Below are 21915 nucleotides of genomic sequence, written 5' to 3'. Positions count from 1 at the left end.
TCTTAACAGACATTCCATTTTAATTGAAGTGTCTATACAGATCCTCCTGATAGATAATCTTTTTATAAATGCTAACAATTAACTATGCCCACATTTATATCCACCATCACATGTATAGTATTATCATGCTTAATGCTGTTACTCTATTACTGTCTTCACTGTTAATATTCTGTATGTTTCATCTATTCATCTAGACCAAGGGAAGATATCATACTTAACATTGGTCCACGGAGACTACAATATTTCCTCTGTGAACCAAAAGGAAAATATGACTAACTGTCCTCACTAAAAATGTTAAATTTCACACTTTAAAATATAAAAATAAATTTTAAAGAATCAGAATGATACAAGTATATGCAAAAGAACCAATCTGGCACATGAATTATAGTTTCCCAAGCCCTGTCCTAGAAAGAACAACAACTTCATCATAACATATAGATCAGTCATGTTGCACCATAGCCGTATGATCTGCTCAGGGCTTGGTTGGTATCTACCTCCAATTGTAGCAAACCTCTGGATTTAAGGTGGAAATTCGCAAAAGCAATCACATAGGGATGCATGCAGCTGTGCACATCTTTGCCCCTGACAACTCACAGTGTGCCAATCAGCCTTCCCATCTCAATGCAGTTATAGAGACAGTAAAGCAACAAAGCTCAAATACACCACACTTTAGTGTGATTCTTGATCAGGGAATCCTATCACGTCTACATCCCCCCAAAAGTTTCCACATCAAGTGATTTTTCTCCAATGATATTTGAACAATATTATTACCACATTCCAACATCTTTTGATTGTACAGGCGCAACTGATAACTACAGTGCTACTTTTCTGCCATGATCGTACACCTCCTTGATAGTGTACTTTCCATACTGCATGGAAAAGCAATGCAGATGAATAAATATGACCATAATCCACCTAAATATTAAAGATTTTTTGTTAACGTTAGTTGTGATCTGAGTTCCACATACAAAGCCTTCTTCATTTATCTGGTCCTGAAACGGCTCATGTCACACCATACTACCCTCTGACCTTTAAGTGCATCCCATCTAAATGAACTTCTTTATTTCACAATTGCAAGGTGACTTTTGCTTGATTTGGGAACATTTCTATTTTCTGAGCAGTTTGCTTAGATCATCCTACACCTGCCTTCCTCTTCACTTCAGTCTTAAGTGAGATATCACCTACACAAGGAAATCGCTTAACCCTTTATAGTGAAATCAATTTCTTCCTACCTATGAGTTACAATCAAAACATTATAGGATGTCATCTTTACAAGGTATAGCACACAGCTCTCCACACACGGGCATAGATTTACATCTGTCTCTTCCCTCTTTCCTTCCCTATTGGCCTTTTGCATTCTGCACATTTGAGTCTCTATAAGCTCTTCAATTGCTTTATTACCCTAGCTCCTAGTACATTTTTATGCAAACTCATTGACTACTGTTTGTTGGCTAACTATTTTTTTACAAATTTTTAAATTAAATGAATTTGCTTTTTTTTGTCTCTGTCTATCTCACCTATTTCTTCGAGCTTTGTATTTATTGCCATATGCAACATTTTCTCTCCTTGGAACTTCCTCTTTCATTGTGAGATGTTAATTTTCTAAGAAAATTCTATCTAGACAAAGAGTTTTATAAATCACAATATAAAGCAGCCTATGAAAAGACACTTTTCTGCCAGGAACACAATTCTACAAGAAAAAAGTACTTTAAGTTATTCCTAGTTCCAAGATTTGCAGCCAGGAAGCATTTCCAATTTGATGCATCCCTTATTATAGGGAATAAAGGCAAGCATTTCATGTGCTTATGGCTATTGCCTCATTATCACTGTCTTTATTGGAATTCCAGAATCTTAACTTTGCATGGCTTTGACTCATATGACAGTAGCTTGAAAGCATTTTATCAACATCTTCCAGTGGAATAAGTGACCTTTCTAATTAACATCCTCAATTAAAAACCTAAGTCTGGTGAAGAATATATTGTGCATTGTGCTAAATTTATGTTGGCTCCCTATTCTAGAAAGCTTTCAAATTTATTAAAAAACGAGATGTTTGGTAATGGAAGAGATAAAAGCCCATGTTCATCAATTTGTTAGAACTTAATGTCATTTTAATATTCTAGTTTATAGCTGATTATCAGAGTAATAAAACAAAATTATTAAGTTCTAAGTGGCAGCCGTTGAAAGCTCAACATGAGTTACCAGAAGGAAAATTCCACATCACAAGTTTTCCCTTACCTTTCTCCAAACAAAAGTCAAAATGACCCTCTGTAAAGGCTCAGCCCTTTCTTTCTCCACTTTTCATTGCCTTTCCTGCCTGCTAAGACTCCACACCACCTGTGCTTTCCTCAATTTTAATTCCTCAGTTCTTCTGCTTTTTTAAAAAATACTGAAACTGTCCTGCTCAAGATCACATATAGGATGTTCTCTTTGCAAGAGAACATTATTCTCAAAATCTCTGTGTAGCTCAGGACATCAAGACCTTGAGTTCCCAGTGCCAATTTCCACGTGGCCCTTATTGGATACACAATGAAAATTTACCCTCTCAAAATTTCCTGTTCCTACTGCCGTGTTATTTCCACTATACCATTGCTATACATATGTGTGTCTCTGCTACCCTAGTCTCGTGACAATACCAACTATCTGACACAAAGCTATTGGTCAGATTCCTTCACTAAGAGTAACTCTTAGCTTAAGGCAAATATTTCATAAATATTTATTAAGCACATTAGTAAATAAGCTAAACAATTTTAATTAAAAAGGAAAAATCAATCTCAGAAGTGTACACTACAGTGTACACTGGGAAATACTGGTATTTTGGAGAAGTATGTCAACCACATAATACTACACAAATAAGACCGAAGAACCCAGGAGTTAACACATAGTAAGAGGCATCTGAACTGAAGGACAGAGGAAGTAGCTTCTTAGAAGGAGAAACTTTGTGTATTTCTGTGCACCATCCACAACTGATTCTCTCAGACTCTGATGACGAGTCTATGGAGAACTCAGTGTTATATCAAGCATCACTGATCTTCACTGCTTTTAGGAGAATTGAATGCTTATTTGCTGGAGGCTGTTAACAATAGTAAACAGCTGTTTTCAAGATGTCTTATGTCCACCATCTTTCCCAGGTATTAAACTGTTTCTTCACCTACACATGCTCTCTGAACACATACTTGGTGGATTTTATATAGTGTTTTTGTTTTGAAAAACAGAAAAGGAGATAATCTGCTGAATATGATAAAAAATTACTTAGGTAAGGTGAGTTACATGAATTTAAGGCCAATCTAGATTACATCTTAGGTCCCAGACCAGCAGATCTACAGTGAAACCTTGGCTCAAAACAAAGAGAAAAACAACACCAAATATGAAACCAAATAGAAGTTTGCTATGTGGGAGATATTTTAAGAAGCAATGTATAGTAAAAGTAAAAACCAGGGTATGTGTCAATTATTAAGTCCTACAGATAATTAACTATAGGAATTCAAGCTAATTTATGGTTAGATAGAGCTACAATTGATGAACATATGATATTGTGTCTTATGTGGTAGTTACTTCTGAAATTTTAAGATAAATATTTAGAGAATATAGGGTAGTACATGGAAGAGCAGTTGCTGACGGATAGGAACACCCTTACATCAGCATTGTGATCATGCATACAGACTTCTTAGCGGAAAGGTGCCAGATGTGTTTTCAAGTCCCTTGAAACATCAATTGGCAACACTTAAATTCATATGTAATTCATGAGCAATGTAGGAAATTCAATAAGTGACAAAAAGGTGATTCTGGGACTTGTCTTTCTGCTGATGTAGGTATATTCCTTTACAGAATTGTTGGCAAGGCTGAAAGTAACACTAGCATTAAGAAGCAGAAATTGGAGCAGTTGATGTGTTGTTAAGTAAATAAAAAAGAGGACATGGATTTGGGGTGATAGCAAAGAAGAGTGGATCTGGGAGAACTTAGGGAGAGCAGCTGAATTTCAATACGAGCAAATATATTGAGTGGAATTATAAAGTATTTGATAAAATATTTATTAAGAAAAGAACAGGCAACTTTTTACAAATGCCAATAGCACCATAGTCTAAATCAAACATCACTTGAAATATTTTATCTATGCCTCAGGATTTATGTTTGTATCTTTACGTATGATATCTTTAGTTAATACACAATTTATTTTTCTTTCTGTTTATTTGGCTGGAGAAAGAGAGGCAAGCTAACATATGACACCAATTCTGGTGTTCACCATACTTAATTGTTCTCCACCTCAAATCCCATGCCCCAAAAAAGAAAAAAAAAAGTTATGCAACCAAAATATCCAAAATAAACTTTATAAATGAAGTGCCCTTGCATTCTTCAAGTTTGAAGCAACAGTATTCTAAGAGCCAAAAGTCACTTACAAAGAAGTTAGAATGATTCTCCTAAAAATTTAATATGAAATAGCTTATGAAACTATATTTGGATGATAAAGAAATGGTAAGTAAATAGATAGGCCAGCAGGTAAAGAAATAGTAATTTAAAATAATGCTATAGATAAGATTCATCCAAACATTGGGAACAAATGTCAGAAACTTCAATTTTTCTCACATGGAAAGTTTGTCTTAGTATGATTTTTGTTTCCATGTTAATGTCTGAAGTGATGTAACCCAGGAGTGAAATATTATGTAATTATTTCATATAAAAGTACTCAACATAATATGTGGAAAAAACTAAGGAAAATGAGTTTTTCACTATAAATTGTGTCTTAATTGGGAGGCACCATAGGCTACTCATCCTGGAATGTGCAGTATAGCATGGAAGGAGTTAAGCTGCTTTTACAAACAGACCTCTGGGATTCTGAACAGACCATGAAATACATAATGAATCCACCCAGCTCCATTTTCAAAGAATCTAAATTTTCAAGACACATTCTTTGAAAGCTTCATTGTCTTTAAATAAACCCACTTGCATTTTTAATTGCTACTTCTTTTGTTTATCACATGCATTTCCTAGGCTCTGAAAATGGAATTGTGCATGTAATCTGTAAGAATGGCTGTTTTAAATATTAGATATGTGCATTTATTAGTAATAATGACTTTGAATCTCAAACTAAGACAAATACACAGCATAATTTTTCATAGACAGAAACTAATGTGATTAAATTATCCTATATATGTCTGTGTTCTTATCTACACAATGTAAGATTCTTTACATTGTATAAGGCATGTCAGAAAGATTAAGGCTTCTATTATATAGCATAGTTCAAGTTCACCACTACTTAGTTAGATAGCATTTAAATAAAGGTCATGTCCCTTGAGATATACAAATAATCATCATTCAATATTTTCTGTCAGGTATCTGAGTTCACCTCTCTGGAAATGATACCCAATTTTAAGAATAATATACTTTCCCAAACAACCTCAAGAAACAAACCTTAGATGGCATTGAGGTCTTTGAAGAGATTATTCTTAAACTTTAGTGGTGACATAATATTTCATCTCAGTAATAACAGCCTTAAAGTTTTCTAGGTGAAAGTCTGCATCTATAAATCATTTATTTATGACTTGATATAATATTTAGTTATTGACAGACTTACACAGTCACTTGAATTGCTTTAATGAGAAAGGAAACAGCAAACAAAGCTATAGTCCATAGTAGGTAAAGATTAAGAAGGTTAAAAGAGAGTAAGAGAGGGCAGAAAGAGACCAGGAGGAACAGGAAGAGGGGATTTTTATCTATCCATCCTTCTTATAGCTTAAACATTTTCTTCTTGGTGCCTCTAGAGAAAAACTGAACAGGTAACAATACAACTCAAGAGATAGACTTACTGTAATTATAAAGATACCATTACAATCTAATTAATGAAGGTGCTAAGCAGGATGGCCAAGTATCACATTTTCCAAAATTCTGTTCCTTCACTGAAACACTATGGAGAACACTGCAGTGAGGTTTATGGCTGCCAGATATTACCACGTTTTGCTTTGTTTTTTCAATGTCTGACCTGAAATCTGGTCATGAAATCAGAAGATAAATTACATAAAATTATCCTCAATATTTAGGTTTGTTACATGCATAAACATTACCTGTTTTTTTCAAATTTTTAAACCTTCTCACATCTAGCATGAGGATTGCATTAGGAATTAAAGCACAGTCATCATGGAAACCAAACTGTTTACAAGTCCCTGTATATTTATAACTTGTTAAATTTATCACTATATTTAAATGCAGTATCAGTTTTGACAAGACTTGTTTGAAAACTGGAAATCCCATATTCTGGTATAAAATTTTGCTGTTTCTATTCTTCTCATAACCTAGAAAAATAACATGCCTTCATTGGATACCAGAAAATAAAATCACCACACAAAGTTATTACGGTAAACGTATTTGAACATATTTGAACATATTAATAGTTAACTTGCTTTGCTTTTGAAACTAAAATTCTGGGTAGGTACTTTCAGAAAACACCCACCCTACTCCAAAAGGCTTGTCTCCACTGCCTTTGCAATATATATATATATATATGTATGTATAATTAAATAATATACATATATATTATTCCTTGAGCATATGAGTGTGATTGCTGAGGCTGTAGGCAAGTTTCCGCCTCTGAGCAAACCTGCTCTCTGCTCCCTGCTGCTCCCTCCTCCCTGTTCTCTCTCTTCTACAATAGGCTGGGCTCTGTACTTCTTCATCTCTGTTCTTCTCCCAGGTGCTTCCTGGTTTTGCTTGTTGCCCTGTTAATACCATCTTGCGCGTAGGGCATGCCAGTGCTGTGCGATGAAAACTATCCAAAAGCCAGAGTCTAATAGTGATTGGAAATTATGCAGCTCCCACTTCCTTCAAAGATGAAATAAATCTGAATATTTATCTTACTGGTTGGTTTGTTTGTCTCATAATCTGTGTTTTCTTTTAAGGCACACGTGTTTCCCTTTTTTTCTTAATTTAATGATTAACTTCACATTACTGAAGCAAATAGTTTATTTTTTTGAATAATGATGAACATTTATTAATCACCAAAGGTGCTACACAAAAAGCACATTATTGATATAATTTCCTGCCATTAAGCTTACAATCTAAAATAAAATACAAGAATACTGTCAGCCTATGTCAAAGTTTCCTTAACTTGGAATCAGCTACTTTGACCAATGGATGAAGCTAAGTGAGCTATTTCAGGTGCTGGGCAGTGGTGGCACATGCCTTTAATCCCAGCACACTGGAGACAGAGGCAGGCAGAGCTCTGTGAGTTCCAGACCACTTGGTCTGTGAGTTCCAGGACAGGCTCCAATGCTAATCCCAACAAGCAGCCCACATATGGTCATAGCCCAAAATTAGGGAATGCTATTCTACATAAAAGTCCAAGCCCTCTGAATGTGGGTACCAGCTAGGATGCTAAGACAATCTATGGAACCTCTAACAGTGGATCCAGAGTTTATTGCTAGGTCACAAATGGTCTTTGGTAGTCCATTCCCAATGAAGGGATACTATTACAGCTCAGATACAGAAAGGAAGGAGAGCCTGGGCCCTCCACCAAATCATGTGATGAACTTTGATGATTCCCTGTGGAAGGTCTCACTATCCTTGGGCAGTGGGTGGTGGGTGGGTTGGAGGGTTCGGGGGGAAGCATGGGAGGATGGGAGGGTGACAGAATGGGGGGACAGATATGTAAATAAGAGTGTTTCTAAAAATAATTAAAAAAAGAAAAAAGTCAAAGGATTCCGTTGTAAGGATCTTCCTTGACAATAGAAAAATATTAACATTGAACACTGATCTATTTTCAATCCATTGTCATTCCTTTCCATTTTATTTCAGCCCTGATGTGGTTAGGGGATTTTGAGGCCAACATTCTCATTTAGAATTCAGTCTTTTTCCCTAGCCAATATTGCTGTAAGTGATGGCTCTGTGCTTACAAATTTAATAGACAAAAATGAAACTTCTGGAGATTTACTGTAAATTTAGAGCTAGAGTACATTTATTTTAAAAGATACTAAGTAATTTAAAGTTCACTTTTAAATACAGTACATTGTGTTTCTGCTTAATTACATATCCAAAAGTTAGAAAGCAATATTTAATATTTAATGGAACTTATTGATCTAAATGCTTGGCTCCTGGTGCCTCCGAAATCTGTGACACTCAATGTAGCTGCTAGAGGAAGCCAAGCAGCCTCACCTATAACATTAAAGCATTCCATTGTCTTTTCTATTGTCATTTTGCTCCTTAAATCATTGCCTATTTTAATTTATTCTTTTATAGAGAAAGACAATCACTTAACTTGCATTTTTATTGGTAGCTTCGCTAAAGCTAAGCTTCGAATTGATCTCAGGGCTCATTATTCATAAATAATAGTGAGGATCAAAAGAAAGATCTGCATGGCCAATGCACAGGAAAGAGTAAGGAGCTTGCATAAAGGAGAAGGTGCTTATTCTCTCCTCAAGTGTCTTAAATATCCTACAAAATACTCCCTACCCAAAACAAGTGATAATCCCAACCATGACCAGAAGGACTCTGAGACCCACCCCATGGTACTACTCCACTCATTGGTTCACTGTTGCAGAAAAATGGTTATTTGAACACTTTCTAGTGGATAAATACATTGATGGAAGAATATACCATTCTGTTACACAGAAGAAATGTGATGTTTGATGCTGACTACATATTCTTCTTAGGCCTTTAGTAAATACACACACACACACACACACACACAAACATATATATATATATGCCTTGTATTAACATTAGTTTTCTGTATCACCTATTATCATTAAACACAAGGAAAATGGTAACTTAACTAGATGCTAATTAAATTCATAGTGTCATGACAGATTTTCAAACCAAACACCTCATTTAATTTTAAAAATTGATCTGTATGTATACATTTATGCAGTTAATCACACAATAAAACATGCATTTCTGAATTTTATATATTTCATTTAAAAATTCATTGAATAAAATTATACATGGCAGACAATGTTCTGTTTTGAACCCTTTTCAAAATTAATAAGCTTATTTAAATGCACACACTAACTGAACATACTTGAAATTAAGAAACTTAGGAAGCTCAATTCTACCAAAATTATATAACACCACCACATGTAAATTAATTAGAAATAGTATAGCTTGTCTATACTCTCCCTGTTCAGATATTTTCTCTCAAATCCTGACAAAGGCAGAAACAATGCTTTATCCTCCCAGGGGACTCATTCCAAGAGAGCCAGGTGTTTTTGTTTCTTGATTTGAGGCAGGGTCATCCTAAGCAACCTTAGCTGTCATGAAACTCACTATGAAGTACAGACTGGTTTCAAACTCAAACCAAACCTAATATTGTTTTGCAAGTTCAGGAAATAAGATGTGGTCCACCACACCTGGCTTTTCAGGGATTCTTTCAATACTATTAAATATTGAATTTCAATCTACATTTAAACAGTAAACTACTGAAAACTAACACATTCCTTATCACATTATGCAGTTAGAAACACTAGCTGTTCCATAGTACATTGAAAACCACAGTATAAAATCTATGGTCACTTTATAATTTCTGAAACAAATTCCCACATAGCACAGCTTTGCAACTCTGCTTAATCATTAATATGCCCCAAAACACACTTGATGTAAGAGACATTCAAATAGCAATTTATATCTGAAGGTATGGGAGATTTAAAATCATATAACATGTAATTCACTAAAGGAAAATGCAAAAGAGCTCTTCAAAAATATGAAAACGTAAAGGATGTTATGCTATTGTAAATGCCCAAAAAGTACACATAGCCATAATCTGCTGCATCAAAACACACACAGCCATTGTTGCTGCACCAATACACACATACACGTAGCCATTATCTACAGCATCGAAATACAAGTCCTTTCAGAAAGGTAGGTTCAAATTTCATACAAAAACTCGCATCCAGTTGCCATACAATTTAGCCAGTTCAGAAGCACTACTCGTCTCTTTGATGAATCTTAGGAAAATATTATAACAAACTGTCTAAAACTGACTCTCCATCTTCTTTATACTGCAACCCTTTAACACCCTTCCTCATGTTGCAGTGACCACCCCCAACCACAAAACAATTTTATTTCTCTTCATCACTGTAATTTTGTTACTGTTATGAATCATAATGTAAATATCTGATACTTACTATGTGACACCCACAAAGGGGTCAGGACCCACAGGTTGAGAACCACTGGTCTAAACCGTCAGACCACACACTATACATTTTCATCAGTGGAAACTACACTCAGCTTTCAGAGACATAGAACAAGCTTGCTCCTACCTTGACCTTGCCCATCCCCCTGCTGACTCCCAAGGATCAGCAACATCAGCAGTCCTGAAGTCCATGTCCACATCCTTCCAGTGACACTTCCTTGTCTTCTAGCCATTGCATTTTAGACTCTGCATAGCAATTTGGGGGTGGATGAAAAGACAGAGAATTACATTCCTAAGGAAATATATTAGCACTCAAATCCCATGCCTAATACACATTGTGCATTTACAAATTATGCTGCTCACAAGGGCATACTTTTGAAAATTATGTCTTCCTTTGGGAGTCTCATAGTGGTGATTAATACAATATTCTATCATCTTAAACCACATTTTCTAAATATTCCTCTGAATGTTCCTGTATCATTTTAAAATATACATAATTAAGCCTATGAATGCTTGAAAATGGACAAAAACACCCGCTGGAGTTCAATGAAGCACAAAACCCTCCAGTAGCATTATTTCAAATGCGCTATTCAGGCAAATTGATACACTAAAAACACAATGTCATCTCTACAAATATATAAGACCTGAATTCAGGAAATCACATAAGTTCATCAAAAGTATCTCCCACATTTTTTCAAGTTTTGTTTTAATAAAATGGAGACTCGTCATTCACAAAAGCAAAATGTATACACATAGTTATAATTTAGAATAAAGTTATGAATGTCAGGAAATCCTTCAATTCTAATTCAAATGTGTGATACATAGGGACCACATATTAAATTATGTACATCTCCTGAATTAATATGAAATAATACAGTTGAATGTTCATTTGGATGCTTTTTTCCATGCTGATGAATGAAAACATTGAAACATCTACCAAAAGAGATATTATATATTCATATATTTGAATAATGCATAATGACTAAAATGAATAAATTTTGAGTTACTTGTACTGACGTGCAGATAATGTAAACATGAAAAATATTCAACCCCGGTACTGAACATAAGCTAAACACAAAACAGTATGATTAACATGACAAATATTTTACAACCAAGAAAGCCACAACATTAAATGTTATCGCAAAGCATTTAAAATCCATGACTAATCTTATAATGCTTTCGACATAAAATATCCCTCCAATCCTGGTGAAGTCTTAGTCATGAGATGGTGAAATGATTGAGAGATGAATGGGTCATAGGAGCCTTAACTTCATCAATGGATATATGTATTGATGAATTTGTGAATGGGCTGTTAGATAAAGGAGATCCCTGAAAACATGCCTTAGATTTATTTATTTGGTTCCTAGAAACTTCTTTTCTCTTTCTCACCTTTAATCCCTCTTAGTTGCCACAAAGTGAGCAGTGTTCTTTAGCAGTGAACTGAAATCCCAGAAACTAAGCCAAAACAATTGATCATTCTTCCTTCAATTAATTTTCAAAATGATTTTTGATAGCAATGAATGAATGATAAAAATCATAAATTGATATTTGATTAACTGATAAAGCATGTAGACAAGGAAAATGAAATCAGGTTCTTCAGAAAAATCTTAATTCAAATTGCTATATAATCCCAACTTCCCTGAAGTTTTCCTCTTCTCTTTTTCCTTCAAGACTCTTAGTACCAGAGCTACAGGAAGATATTCAGGCCACATCACAGAGTGTCCTCATCTTAAATGAGCAGACTGGTAACCTGGTAATGACATTTCTAAGTTGCTGAGTTAAAGCCACATACTGAAGACAAAATTAGTCTTAATAGTAACACAAACTTAAAAATTTACTAATTTTACTAAATTTTAGATTATTCCAACTGAGAAGGCTGAGACTTGGAGAAATATGCAATTCCCCAAATCTTGTTATCTAAGTACTTGTGACATCAGAGTCTGTGCTTTGCTCAACTGCTCACTCAGCTGGGACTTAATTCTAGATGGTCCAAATGGACTCCAAAAATCCTCTAAAAATGATGCCGAGACAAGGAAAAGTCTGTCTAGGATATGATTCCACAGTTACCTGATGCCAAATGGATATCTTCAAATTACAAATAATTAAAGCCTAAGCAATTAGAGTCTCACATTAATTTTTAAAAGCACCAGTTGTTTCCAAAGTGAATTGTGGTTTTTCAGGGAAATTCTTGAATACCCTCCCAAAACACTTACTAGCAAGGATGATTTCACAAAGCAAGAAGAAAATAAAATGCCTGGTAATATGCTTAAGGGGCAAGAAGCAAAGTGGGACATTCATTATAAACATTAGTTACTTTTGCTTTTGTTGTTGTTGTCTTTCCTTTGTTCTTTCTTCCTTCCTTCCTTCCTCCCTTCCACCCTCCCTCCATCCCTCCCTTCTTCTTTCTTTCTTTCTTTCTTTCTTTCTTTCTTTCTTTCTTTCTTTCTTTCTTTCTTTGTTTTCCATGCTTTTTCCTGGGGAGATGAAATACCTTTTCATTCCAGATGGGACATGGACACCAATTCAAGTAGACAGTTGTGCCTTGGAGCAGGTTGTGCAGTCAATGAGTTTATTGGGTGGTATATTCAAACCTGTGAGTGACTGAAAGGCAGCTGCCATCTGGAAAGCCTACCCCAGTGATGTCCATGAAAGATGCATTCTTGGAGCTCCCTCCATAATGTGTAGGTAGGTTCACCGGAAATTTCCTTCTGGAATTGTTTGGTCATTCTTGTAATTGCAGTGGAGATTTGAGAAACTTGGAAGATTATGAGCTGCTTGGTATATGTATGTGTCCTCAGACCCAACTGTAGAATTTTATTTATCCTCCCTAAAGGAGGAAACTTTTAATTCCTGATAAAATAGTCACATTACAGTGGCATGCAAATACATGTTTATGTGTGCATTTTGAGTATCTGTTCACATTTCATCACTATGTAGCTATTTTAGCATACACATTTCAAAATTTGTACTCAATGTTTTAATTGTCCATAGTAAGTTGGCTTCAGAAATTTGCTTTATATAATAGTTCCACAATGAAATTTTAGGCAAATTTAGTATATATATTATTTCCTTAAGTTCTGAAAATTTACACCAAGAAGTCCTTTTAACAGGTAAAATTTGATAATTATGTATAGCAACATTTGAAAGGCCTTACAGATATGTACTGAAAAGACTGCCATGTATATGAGCCACACTATATATTTTAGTAAAATTGTTAAAGAACAGATGGCTTTCAACATCTTTTCATAATGAATAGAATAATGAAGCCTTCCTCTCTGAGTTGATGTATGTGAAAAACAAATATTTCCTAAATACCAAGTTATGGTAATGCATTGTTGATATGCTGTCCCTGACATCTCTATATTTGAAACCCATTAACTTTCCATGTAACAATGACATTAACAACTGTCCTCATGCAATGGAAAGTCAGTGAATTTATTGTTTATGTTATGAAACAGAAACAAAAATATAGAAAGAAGTGTTATAAATGAACCAGAAAATAAAGTAACATTTATCACTTATTACAAAGATGGGCCATCAGTTACTCTGATCATTTGTAAATGGTTATTTTACAAATTTGAAAACAGAAATGAAGTGAAGAATATCTATTTTTTATTCATGACTATTACTTTCTAAAGACTGAAATCACTCTTAATGCGTACACTGTTGTAGTCATTGTAGTCTCCTGCCACAAAGCTGATGGGCGGTAGGGAACACACAGACAGAGATATTCAGTTCTTTCGTTGGTGATGACTCCAGTTGTACCTTGATTTAATAGTGGTCATCTTGATCTTTTCATTGAAAAGAAAGTAGACCTTGACAAATAACTGTAAAGTATATGTTGTCACATACAATAAGAGTTAGCTTGGTTATGCTTTGATGATTAAGCAAGTGATTCTACAGGATGAAGTCATAGGTCTACTGCAAACTTCAGGGCAATATTAAAGTGAAGTATCAGTATTAAGTTATTATTCAATGTAAGATTATGTGAGGTCTTCTAATGCGAATGTACCATTTACAAAAAATCAATGCTAATAATGGGAACTCAAGAACTTAATAGGTAAGCAATGGGCACTTCCTGATCTCATTTTGTTTAATTCTTTGGACTTTGGTTTTAAAAGATTTTTCAAGGAGGCCAAATGATTGGCCATATTCAAAGCATCTCTGGCACATTGCTCTGATGTAGCAAACAACCATGCCACCTGGTGAAGGGGCCTTTAAACCTGGAGCAGCCAGCAGGTAGAACAGTCCTGAATTAAGTAGTTGTAAAACTACATTCTTGAAAACAAGTGGAAGCTTCCTGCTCTTAGACACATCCCAATGTCAAATCAGCTCTGGGTTCTGGGTTCTGTGTGCCAGTACCTTACACCTCTTCTGTCCCAAACCATCTGCCAAATTTTTTCTTCATTTTCAGTTAGCAGACTTCATAACCAGCCAAGATATGCTATAATTTCTCTTAAAAACATAATGCAAAGTCACTGCTTTATTGTTATGTAGACAGGACGGCTCCATAGAGCCTCCAGCCCCAGCTTCAACAGCAGCTCTTTGGAAGCCTTTCTCTGTATGGATCCTTGCAAAGCTTCCTCTTGGCACAAGGCCTGTTCACCAAAGTGTGTATCCAGTGACAGAAGGGCTATGTGGTGAGCTTCCAGGTGAATGGTCTTTCTGCTCAGCTGACCTATGCAGCATCTCTGAACAACCCCTTAAAACCAAAGTTCAAAGAATCAAATGAGATCAGGAAGTGACCGCGGATAGTGAGTCTTCAGTTCCTCTTTGGGACACGTTATAGGGACACAGTGTAAACCAGAAACAATGTGCAGAATTTATTAGAGTTCTTGAGTTCCTGTTATTAACATTGATTTCCTTTTACAGACAATGGTATATTCTCATTAGAAGAACTCACATGGTCTTATATTAAGGAATAACTTTAACATTGTCCTTAACTATATGCCTTTATTTTTGAGAGGAGTCTTTGAATTAGTAAATTATTATCAATACAATTGATGTCAATCACCACTATTTTTATAGTGATGTCAAATTCAATGAAATATGACATTGTATCAAAAAGGCATGTGCTGTTGAAGTATTTGGAGTGATTTTTGTTTTATAACAAAATTAATTTTATTTATTTGGGTTGAAGTAGCAGCTGAATCCAGCAGCCTTTCAAAGAATCCTGGCAATGGCAGCACATCTGAAGGCTGACCCTATTTAAATTATTCTTACAAATTAACAAACTTTATTTAGACAGAGAATAGGGGTGCATGCCTTTTAAAATCCTGGAACTTTAGAGGCAAAGGCAGATAGACATCTGATTTCAAGGTTAATCTGGTCTACAGAACAAGTTAAAGGAAAGCCAGGGCTACACAGAGATATCCTGTCTAGAAAACAACAACAACAATAATAATAAAATAAATAAACAATATACTAAATCTTTAGTAAAGGTTTAATTGTGTTTCATGTGTGTGTGTGTGTGTGTGTGTGTGTGTGTGTGTGTGCGTGTGCACATGTATGGGCCATGAATGTATGCATGCCATATTATACACGTGGAGATCTGAAAAAGCTTACAAAACGTGGTTTGCTCTTTTAATCCTGTGAATTCCAGAATAGAACTCAAATTGTTAGGCTAGATGCTAAATTGCCTTTATCTATTGAGCTATCTTGCTGACCCAGTTTCTATATTTTTAACAAATAAAAGCAAAGATCAACACAAGCTCCAAAGTACTAAAACTGCTCTACATCAATGGAATACGACAAATCACATGTCAGTTTGTGCCATTAACAACCATGGCATGATAGCTCATGTCTGTAAGCCTGATACTTGAAAATTGAGATAAAAAGATCAGGAACTCAAGGTAATCATTGGCAGATTAGTGAAACTGAGGGCATAATGGACTATGAGCCCTCATCTAAAAAAAAAAGACCTTTAAATTAAATAGATAAATGAATGAATAAATAAATACTAAGCATCAGTAAATGTGTTATTATTTTATTTCTGTTTCTCACATGCAATATATTAATATGATACTGAGTAATTCAATTTGTCTGAAAAATAGGAACTACTCTTGTATATCATTGAAGACAAACTAAATCAACCTCCAGTAGAAAGTCTTAAAATACATCCTATAATGAGTCCATTAGGTGATTATTTTCCATTCTGAAGTTAAGAATACTTTATTTAAAAATTTAGTTACATAAAAGTTAGGCTTAAGTAGATTTCACAGAAACAACATTGTCTTAATGAAAAGTTTTCAGTAAAGTACAGCCTGATGTAGCAAGGGCCATATCTCCATAATACTACATTAGTATTACTGAGACCAGAATCTACAAATTTAACAGAGACCACACTAAAGTTTTGAAGACTATGGATGCCTCAGGTCTTTGCAAAGAAGCAAAGTGGTCTTTCCTTCCAAATTCTGGAAGTAACTCTGGAAAGTAACATAAAAAGTGATGGTCATCCATTCTGATACCCAAGAGGAGCTAACAGCTTCACTCAGATCACCTTCCCTAGTCTATCACTTTTGTTAGGACATGATATGACAATTATGAATTGATAAGAGGTTATGTGAGTTCCCTTTGGCTTTGAGTAGCAGTACAGTATTGGGAAGTAAGAATGAAAGTAGGAGGGTGACTGAGAATTAGGGGGTGATGTGGAAACCTGGTGAAGTGGAAACACCCAGGAATCTACAAAAGTGACCCTAGTGAGGACTCCTAGTAATGGAGGATACAGAGCCTGAACGGGCCATCTTCTATAAGCAGTGGTGGGAATGGGAGAACAATCCAGCCACAAAACTTTTGATATGCAATCTGTCTGTAAGATAGGCTGGGGCAAGGGTGGCTCATTGATAAGTGGGAGTGACCAGCCTAATTTGAGCCCCACACCATAAAAGGGAGTCCATGTCTCTGGAAGAAACTGTCTGGATGACCAGGAGCTGGAGGCCAGATAGCCCAGAGACCTAGAGAGAAACCAAACATGACTGGCCAAAAATTACTATTTTATTTTTTATTATTATTTTAATGTGTTTTATCTGAATTAAAAACAATCTTATTTTACATACCAACCCCAGTTCCCTTTCCCTCCAGTCCTCCTGTGTACCCCACAAACCCCCCATCCCACCTCTCATCCACTCCCCAGGGAGGGTGATACCTCCCATGGGGGATTCTCAAAGTCTGTCACATCATTTGGAGCATGACCTAGGTCCTCCCCCATGTATCTAGGCTGAGAGAGTGTCCCTTCATAGGGAATAGGCTCCCAAAACCCATTTGTGGACTAGGAATAAATGCTGGTTTCACTGGCAGAGGTCCCATAGACTTCCCAGGCCCCCCAACTGACACCCATGTTCAGAGGGCCTAGTTCAGTCTCATGCTGGTTTCCCAGCTGTCAGACTGGGATCCACTAGCTCCCACTTGCTCAGGTTAGCTGTTTCTGTGAGTTTCCCCCCGATGATCTTGACCCCTTTGCTCATCACTCCTCCCTTTCTACAACTGTATTCCAGGAGTTCAGCTCAGTGCTTTGCTGTGGGTGTCTGCTTCTGCTTCCATCAGCTATAGGTTGAAGACTCTAGGATGGTTTTTAAGGTAGACATCAATCTCATTATCAGGTAAGGGCATTTAAGGTAGCCTCTCCACTGTTTCTTATAATCTTTATTGGGGTCATCCTTGTGGGTCCCTGAACTTTTCCCTAGTGCCAAATTTCTCATTAAACCTATAATGGCTTCCTCTATTAAGGTATCTCTTTTCTTGCTCTTCTCTATTCTTCACCTGACTCTATCTTCCTGGTCCCTCATCTTCTCCTCCCTACTTCCCTTCTCCCCTCCTCTTACTCCTACATCCCTCCCCCCAAATGCTCCCAATTTTCTCAGGAGATCTTGTCCCTTTCCTCTTCTCTGGGGGATCATGTATGTCTCTCATAGGGTCCTCCTTATTTCCTAGCTTCCCCGAGGTTGTGGAGTGTAGGCTGATAATCCTTTGCTTTATGTCTAATATCCATTTATGAGTGAGTATATACTATGTTTGTCTTTCCATGTCTGGGTTACCTCACTAAGAATGGTTACTTCTAGTTCCACCCATTTGCCTGTGAATTCCAAGATTTCATTGCTTGAAATAAAAAAAAATTTAAAAGCCAATGAAATGATTCCTAATGATATTCTCTAGGCAATTGGTACCTACCCCAACTGTCATCAGAGAGACTTCCTCTGGCAACTAATGGGAGCAGATACTGAGAGCCACAGCCAAACACAGTCAGAGAGAGTGTGCCCAAACTGGAGATCTCCATAAGGACCTTCCCCTAAGGTCTCTGGAAACTCTGAGGAAAGGTGTGGGAGAACTGTAGGAACCAGGAAGTTTGAGGTCACCAGAACATGACCCACAGAATCAGCTAAGCGGTGCTCATAGGGGCTCACAAAGACTGAAGTGTTGGTCACTGAGCATGTATAGACTTGAGCTAAGTCCTCTGCATATTTTTTATGTATGGTTGTAAACTTGTGTTTTTGTGGGACTGCTAACAGTGAGAGTATGGGTGTCTTTTCCTGGTTTTGAGACTCCTTTCCCCCTACTGGAGTGCCTCTCCCAGCCTTGACATGAGGGATTTGTGCTTTGTCTTATTGGGCTGTACTCAGTTGATATCCCTGTTCTTTTCTAAATGAAAACTTGGGAACAGTGGATTTGGGGCATAGAGGAGTTGGTGGGGAGAGACTGGGAGGAGTGAAGGGTTGGGAAACTGTGGCCAGATTGTATTGTATGAGAGAAGCAGAGGAAGAGAGGGGGAGAGAAGGAAAGGAAGAGAGGAAGGGAGGAAAGAAAGATACAATATACACACATTAAAAAAAACTAAAGCAGGCAATGGTAAATCTAAGAAAAAGACTAAATAAAGAATCAGAAATCCTGGATGGATTGCATACATTTGATATCAAAAAAGTGAAGAGACCATGTACAATTTTGGAGCCATAATATTTGATACATATATTCAGTTATATATTTTAAACACATAGATCCAAGAGACAAAAATGATATAAAATCTTGTGGCTTATTTATCCTGATGGTTGGTGGTACTTCTGAATGATGTGCTAAACAGTGAGGTATGATCTATCTGTAATATTCACTTCCTCATTTGATACAAACCCAGGACTATCAGACAACAGACTGGGTCCCACTTACAACTATAAACCATGAGCTTTATAGTTGTAAGAGACAGTACCTATACAGAAGAATATTTTGAAAGTAATAGACTCATAGGACAATCAAAATTTTAAAAATTGAGAGGAGAGATAGGCAAAATAACTAAATTGTTTTAATAATATTAGAAAATGAAGTTCAGAACATTTTCAAATTAGTCCTAAAGTTGAACTGTGTCATCTGAGGTCTTCAAAAAATGGAAACTGATGGAAGAAGAGTACTGGTGGATTTTGGGGAAGGAACAGACATTAGAAGCTTCAGAGAATCTCCGTAAAATGAGAATTTTAGAAATGAAAGTTATACAAATGAGAATATCAGTGCAAATCACCTAGAAGAGAAGGGGTAGGTGAACAGAATGTGAGATTTTAAGACCTTGGATTTGTTGTTGGTACAGAAATGTCTTAGAATTGACCTTGAGAGGGATGAATGAAGGGGGGCAATGGAAATAAAGATGTCAAAAGAAGGGGGAGACATGATTCTCATGGTCCTTGCATGAAGACATTCACTTCAAGAGGGATGACTGACTTGAATGAAGGAAACTTTGACCACAATATAAATTTTAAGTAAGTAACACCTATTTTATTAATGACAACAATTAAAATAGGAATGAGCAGTGTGAGGAGATGAGGAAATGTCATCATGGAGAGTTACTGTGTGATAGTTGCTGAGTTTAGCTAGCCTTAATTTAAACATGTTTTAATGTGAAGGCCATGTACACTGCCACAGTTTTCTGTACCTAAAAGGTGTTCTTAAGTATTTAATGAGGAATTTCAAATTAAGATAATTCATTTACTGTTATTTTATTTCATTTCAACTTTCTCCCAAGTTTAATTAAATGCACCAGCTCTCAAGGCCTCTGAATTAATCTGCTCCTCACAAATACCTGAATAATAAACAAGTTAATCCTAGGTTGTATACTCTTAGTGAAAATTATGGTTATTATTGGAGATATACAGAATTCTTACATATATTTTTAATGGAGGCTTCATAAAATAGCATTATTTTAAAGACATGGTTTCACCATGGATAATTTGGAACTTATTATGTAGACCCATCAGGCCTGGAATCCACAGAGATTTTCCTAAGTTTGCCTCCCAAGTGCTCAGATTAAAAGCAGTTATTTCCACATGTAGTTAGGAAATCACTTCAAGAGACTTTTAGAGGGAGATTTTAGAGAACATAATTATAATCGGTGAATCTGGAGATTTTAACCAGAAAGTAAGGAAGGCATCATAAATATAATAGAAATTAATGCAAGTTGTGAAATTTTGCTATTAACGTCAATTAGTTTCTTCCCAGAGTCTAGAGAAATTCTGAGGAATTAATTCCTTGCCTGATGAATTTATTATTGTCTGGATGAAAATCCTATTACACACAGACTAGCAGTCACTGTTGCTAGGTGTATTTGTATTGTTTTCTTATAAAAATTTTGCGGAAGAGGAAATTCAAAGTTCAATGTGTACCACATACATATATTTTCATCAAAATGTTTATAATTTCATCTTTGAAATTACATACATATGTTTGTGCATATATAATCCATCACAAGATTGCTGACAGATCTTAAGGAAGGAACAGACATTAGAGGCTTCAGAGAATCTGCATAAAGATGAGAATTATACAAATGAGAGTATCAGTGCGATGACCTAGATGAGAAGTGGTGAACAGAATGTAAAAATATTTTCCATTAAGATCTTGGCATTATTGTGTGGTGCAGGAATGCTGTAGAAATGACCTTGAGAGGAGTAAGTGCAGGGAAGGAAAAAAAACAAGGAATGGGAATAAAGATGTCAAAAGAAGAGGGAAACATTATTCTCATGGTCCTCGCATGTGGACATTTACATCAGGAATGATGACTGAACTTAGCTGAAGGAAATTTTGATCAAATCTAAACTCTGTCAAAAGAGTGACAAGTATTCTCTTGATAACAAAAAGGAATGAATATTGTTAACACAAATATTATGTAATCTCAAAGAATATATATATGTAATTGTAATGTTAAGGTGTGTGTGTATGCATATATAATAAAAAAGATTGTTCTCTCATACATTGCAATCTTTGTTTTTTCCCTTTCCTCCCTCCAAACACACCCATATGCCCCTACCTACACTTCCAATTTCATATCCTGTTCTACCATCAATTGCTATTGAATACATGTCATATACATATATGTTTATATATGTATACATATGAGGAGTGTGTGTATATGTGTGTGTGTGTATCCTTCCAAATACAGCTTGATAAGGCTGATATTGGATGAAATGAAATTTTTAACAAAGATATAGCTTATTTAGTTTAGACAAAGTTAGTAATCTCAAGAAAACAGAAGCTTTCAAACTTTTCCTTTTAATTTTGTGACTTAGAATTATAAGATGGCATCAGTGCTTTCTAAATAGTCTTCTGAAGTTTATTTGTTACCATAGCAAAATGCTCCATCTGATTTCATCTCCCTCTGTGCATTATGTAACACTGTATGCTAAGTGTGAATGTTGGTGATTAATATAAAGAGAATGGGTACAAACATGGAAAATGTCTCTCCTGGACTAGCATGGTTCCTAGCTCAGTGGTAAAGGACTTGTCTAGCATGAAGAAGCTTTGGATTCAATCCCCATATCTGTCCCTAATAATAA

General features: G+C 35.8%; 1 protein-coding gene across 3 annotated transcripts in view; it reads right to left on the bottom strand.

Annotated features, from left to right (window-relative positions):
- Window positions 1-21915, bottom strand: part of Robo2 (roundabout guidance receptor 2) — a 1424536-nt gene that overhangs the window by 1388033 nt on the left and 14588 nt on the right. For all 3 annotated transcript variants that reach the window (XM_040750574.1, XM_040750576.1, XM_040750575.1), the window contains exon 2: window positions 10242-10360. In XM_040750574.1, coding sequence (XP_040606508.1) covers window positions 10242-10347 — 106 coding nt within the window. In that variant the 5' untranslated portion in view covers window positions 10348-10360. The remainder of the gene's footprint in view (window positions 1-10241; window positions 10361-21915) is intronic.

The sequence above is a fragment of the Mesocricetus auratus genome, unplaced genomic scaffold (assembly GCF_017639785.1).
Source record: "Mesocricetus auratus isolate SY011 unplaced genomic scaffold, BCM_Maur_2.0 Super-Scaffold_100008, whole genome shotgun sequence".
NCBI classification, from domain to species: domain Eukaryota; kingdom Metazoa; phylum Chordata; class Mammalia; order Rodentia; family Cricetidae; genus Mesocricetus; species Mesocricetus auratus.
The sequence above is the reverse complement of the archived record's forward strand: the minus strand, read 5'-3'. Positions and strand labels throughout refer to the sequence as shown.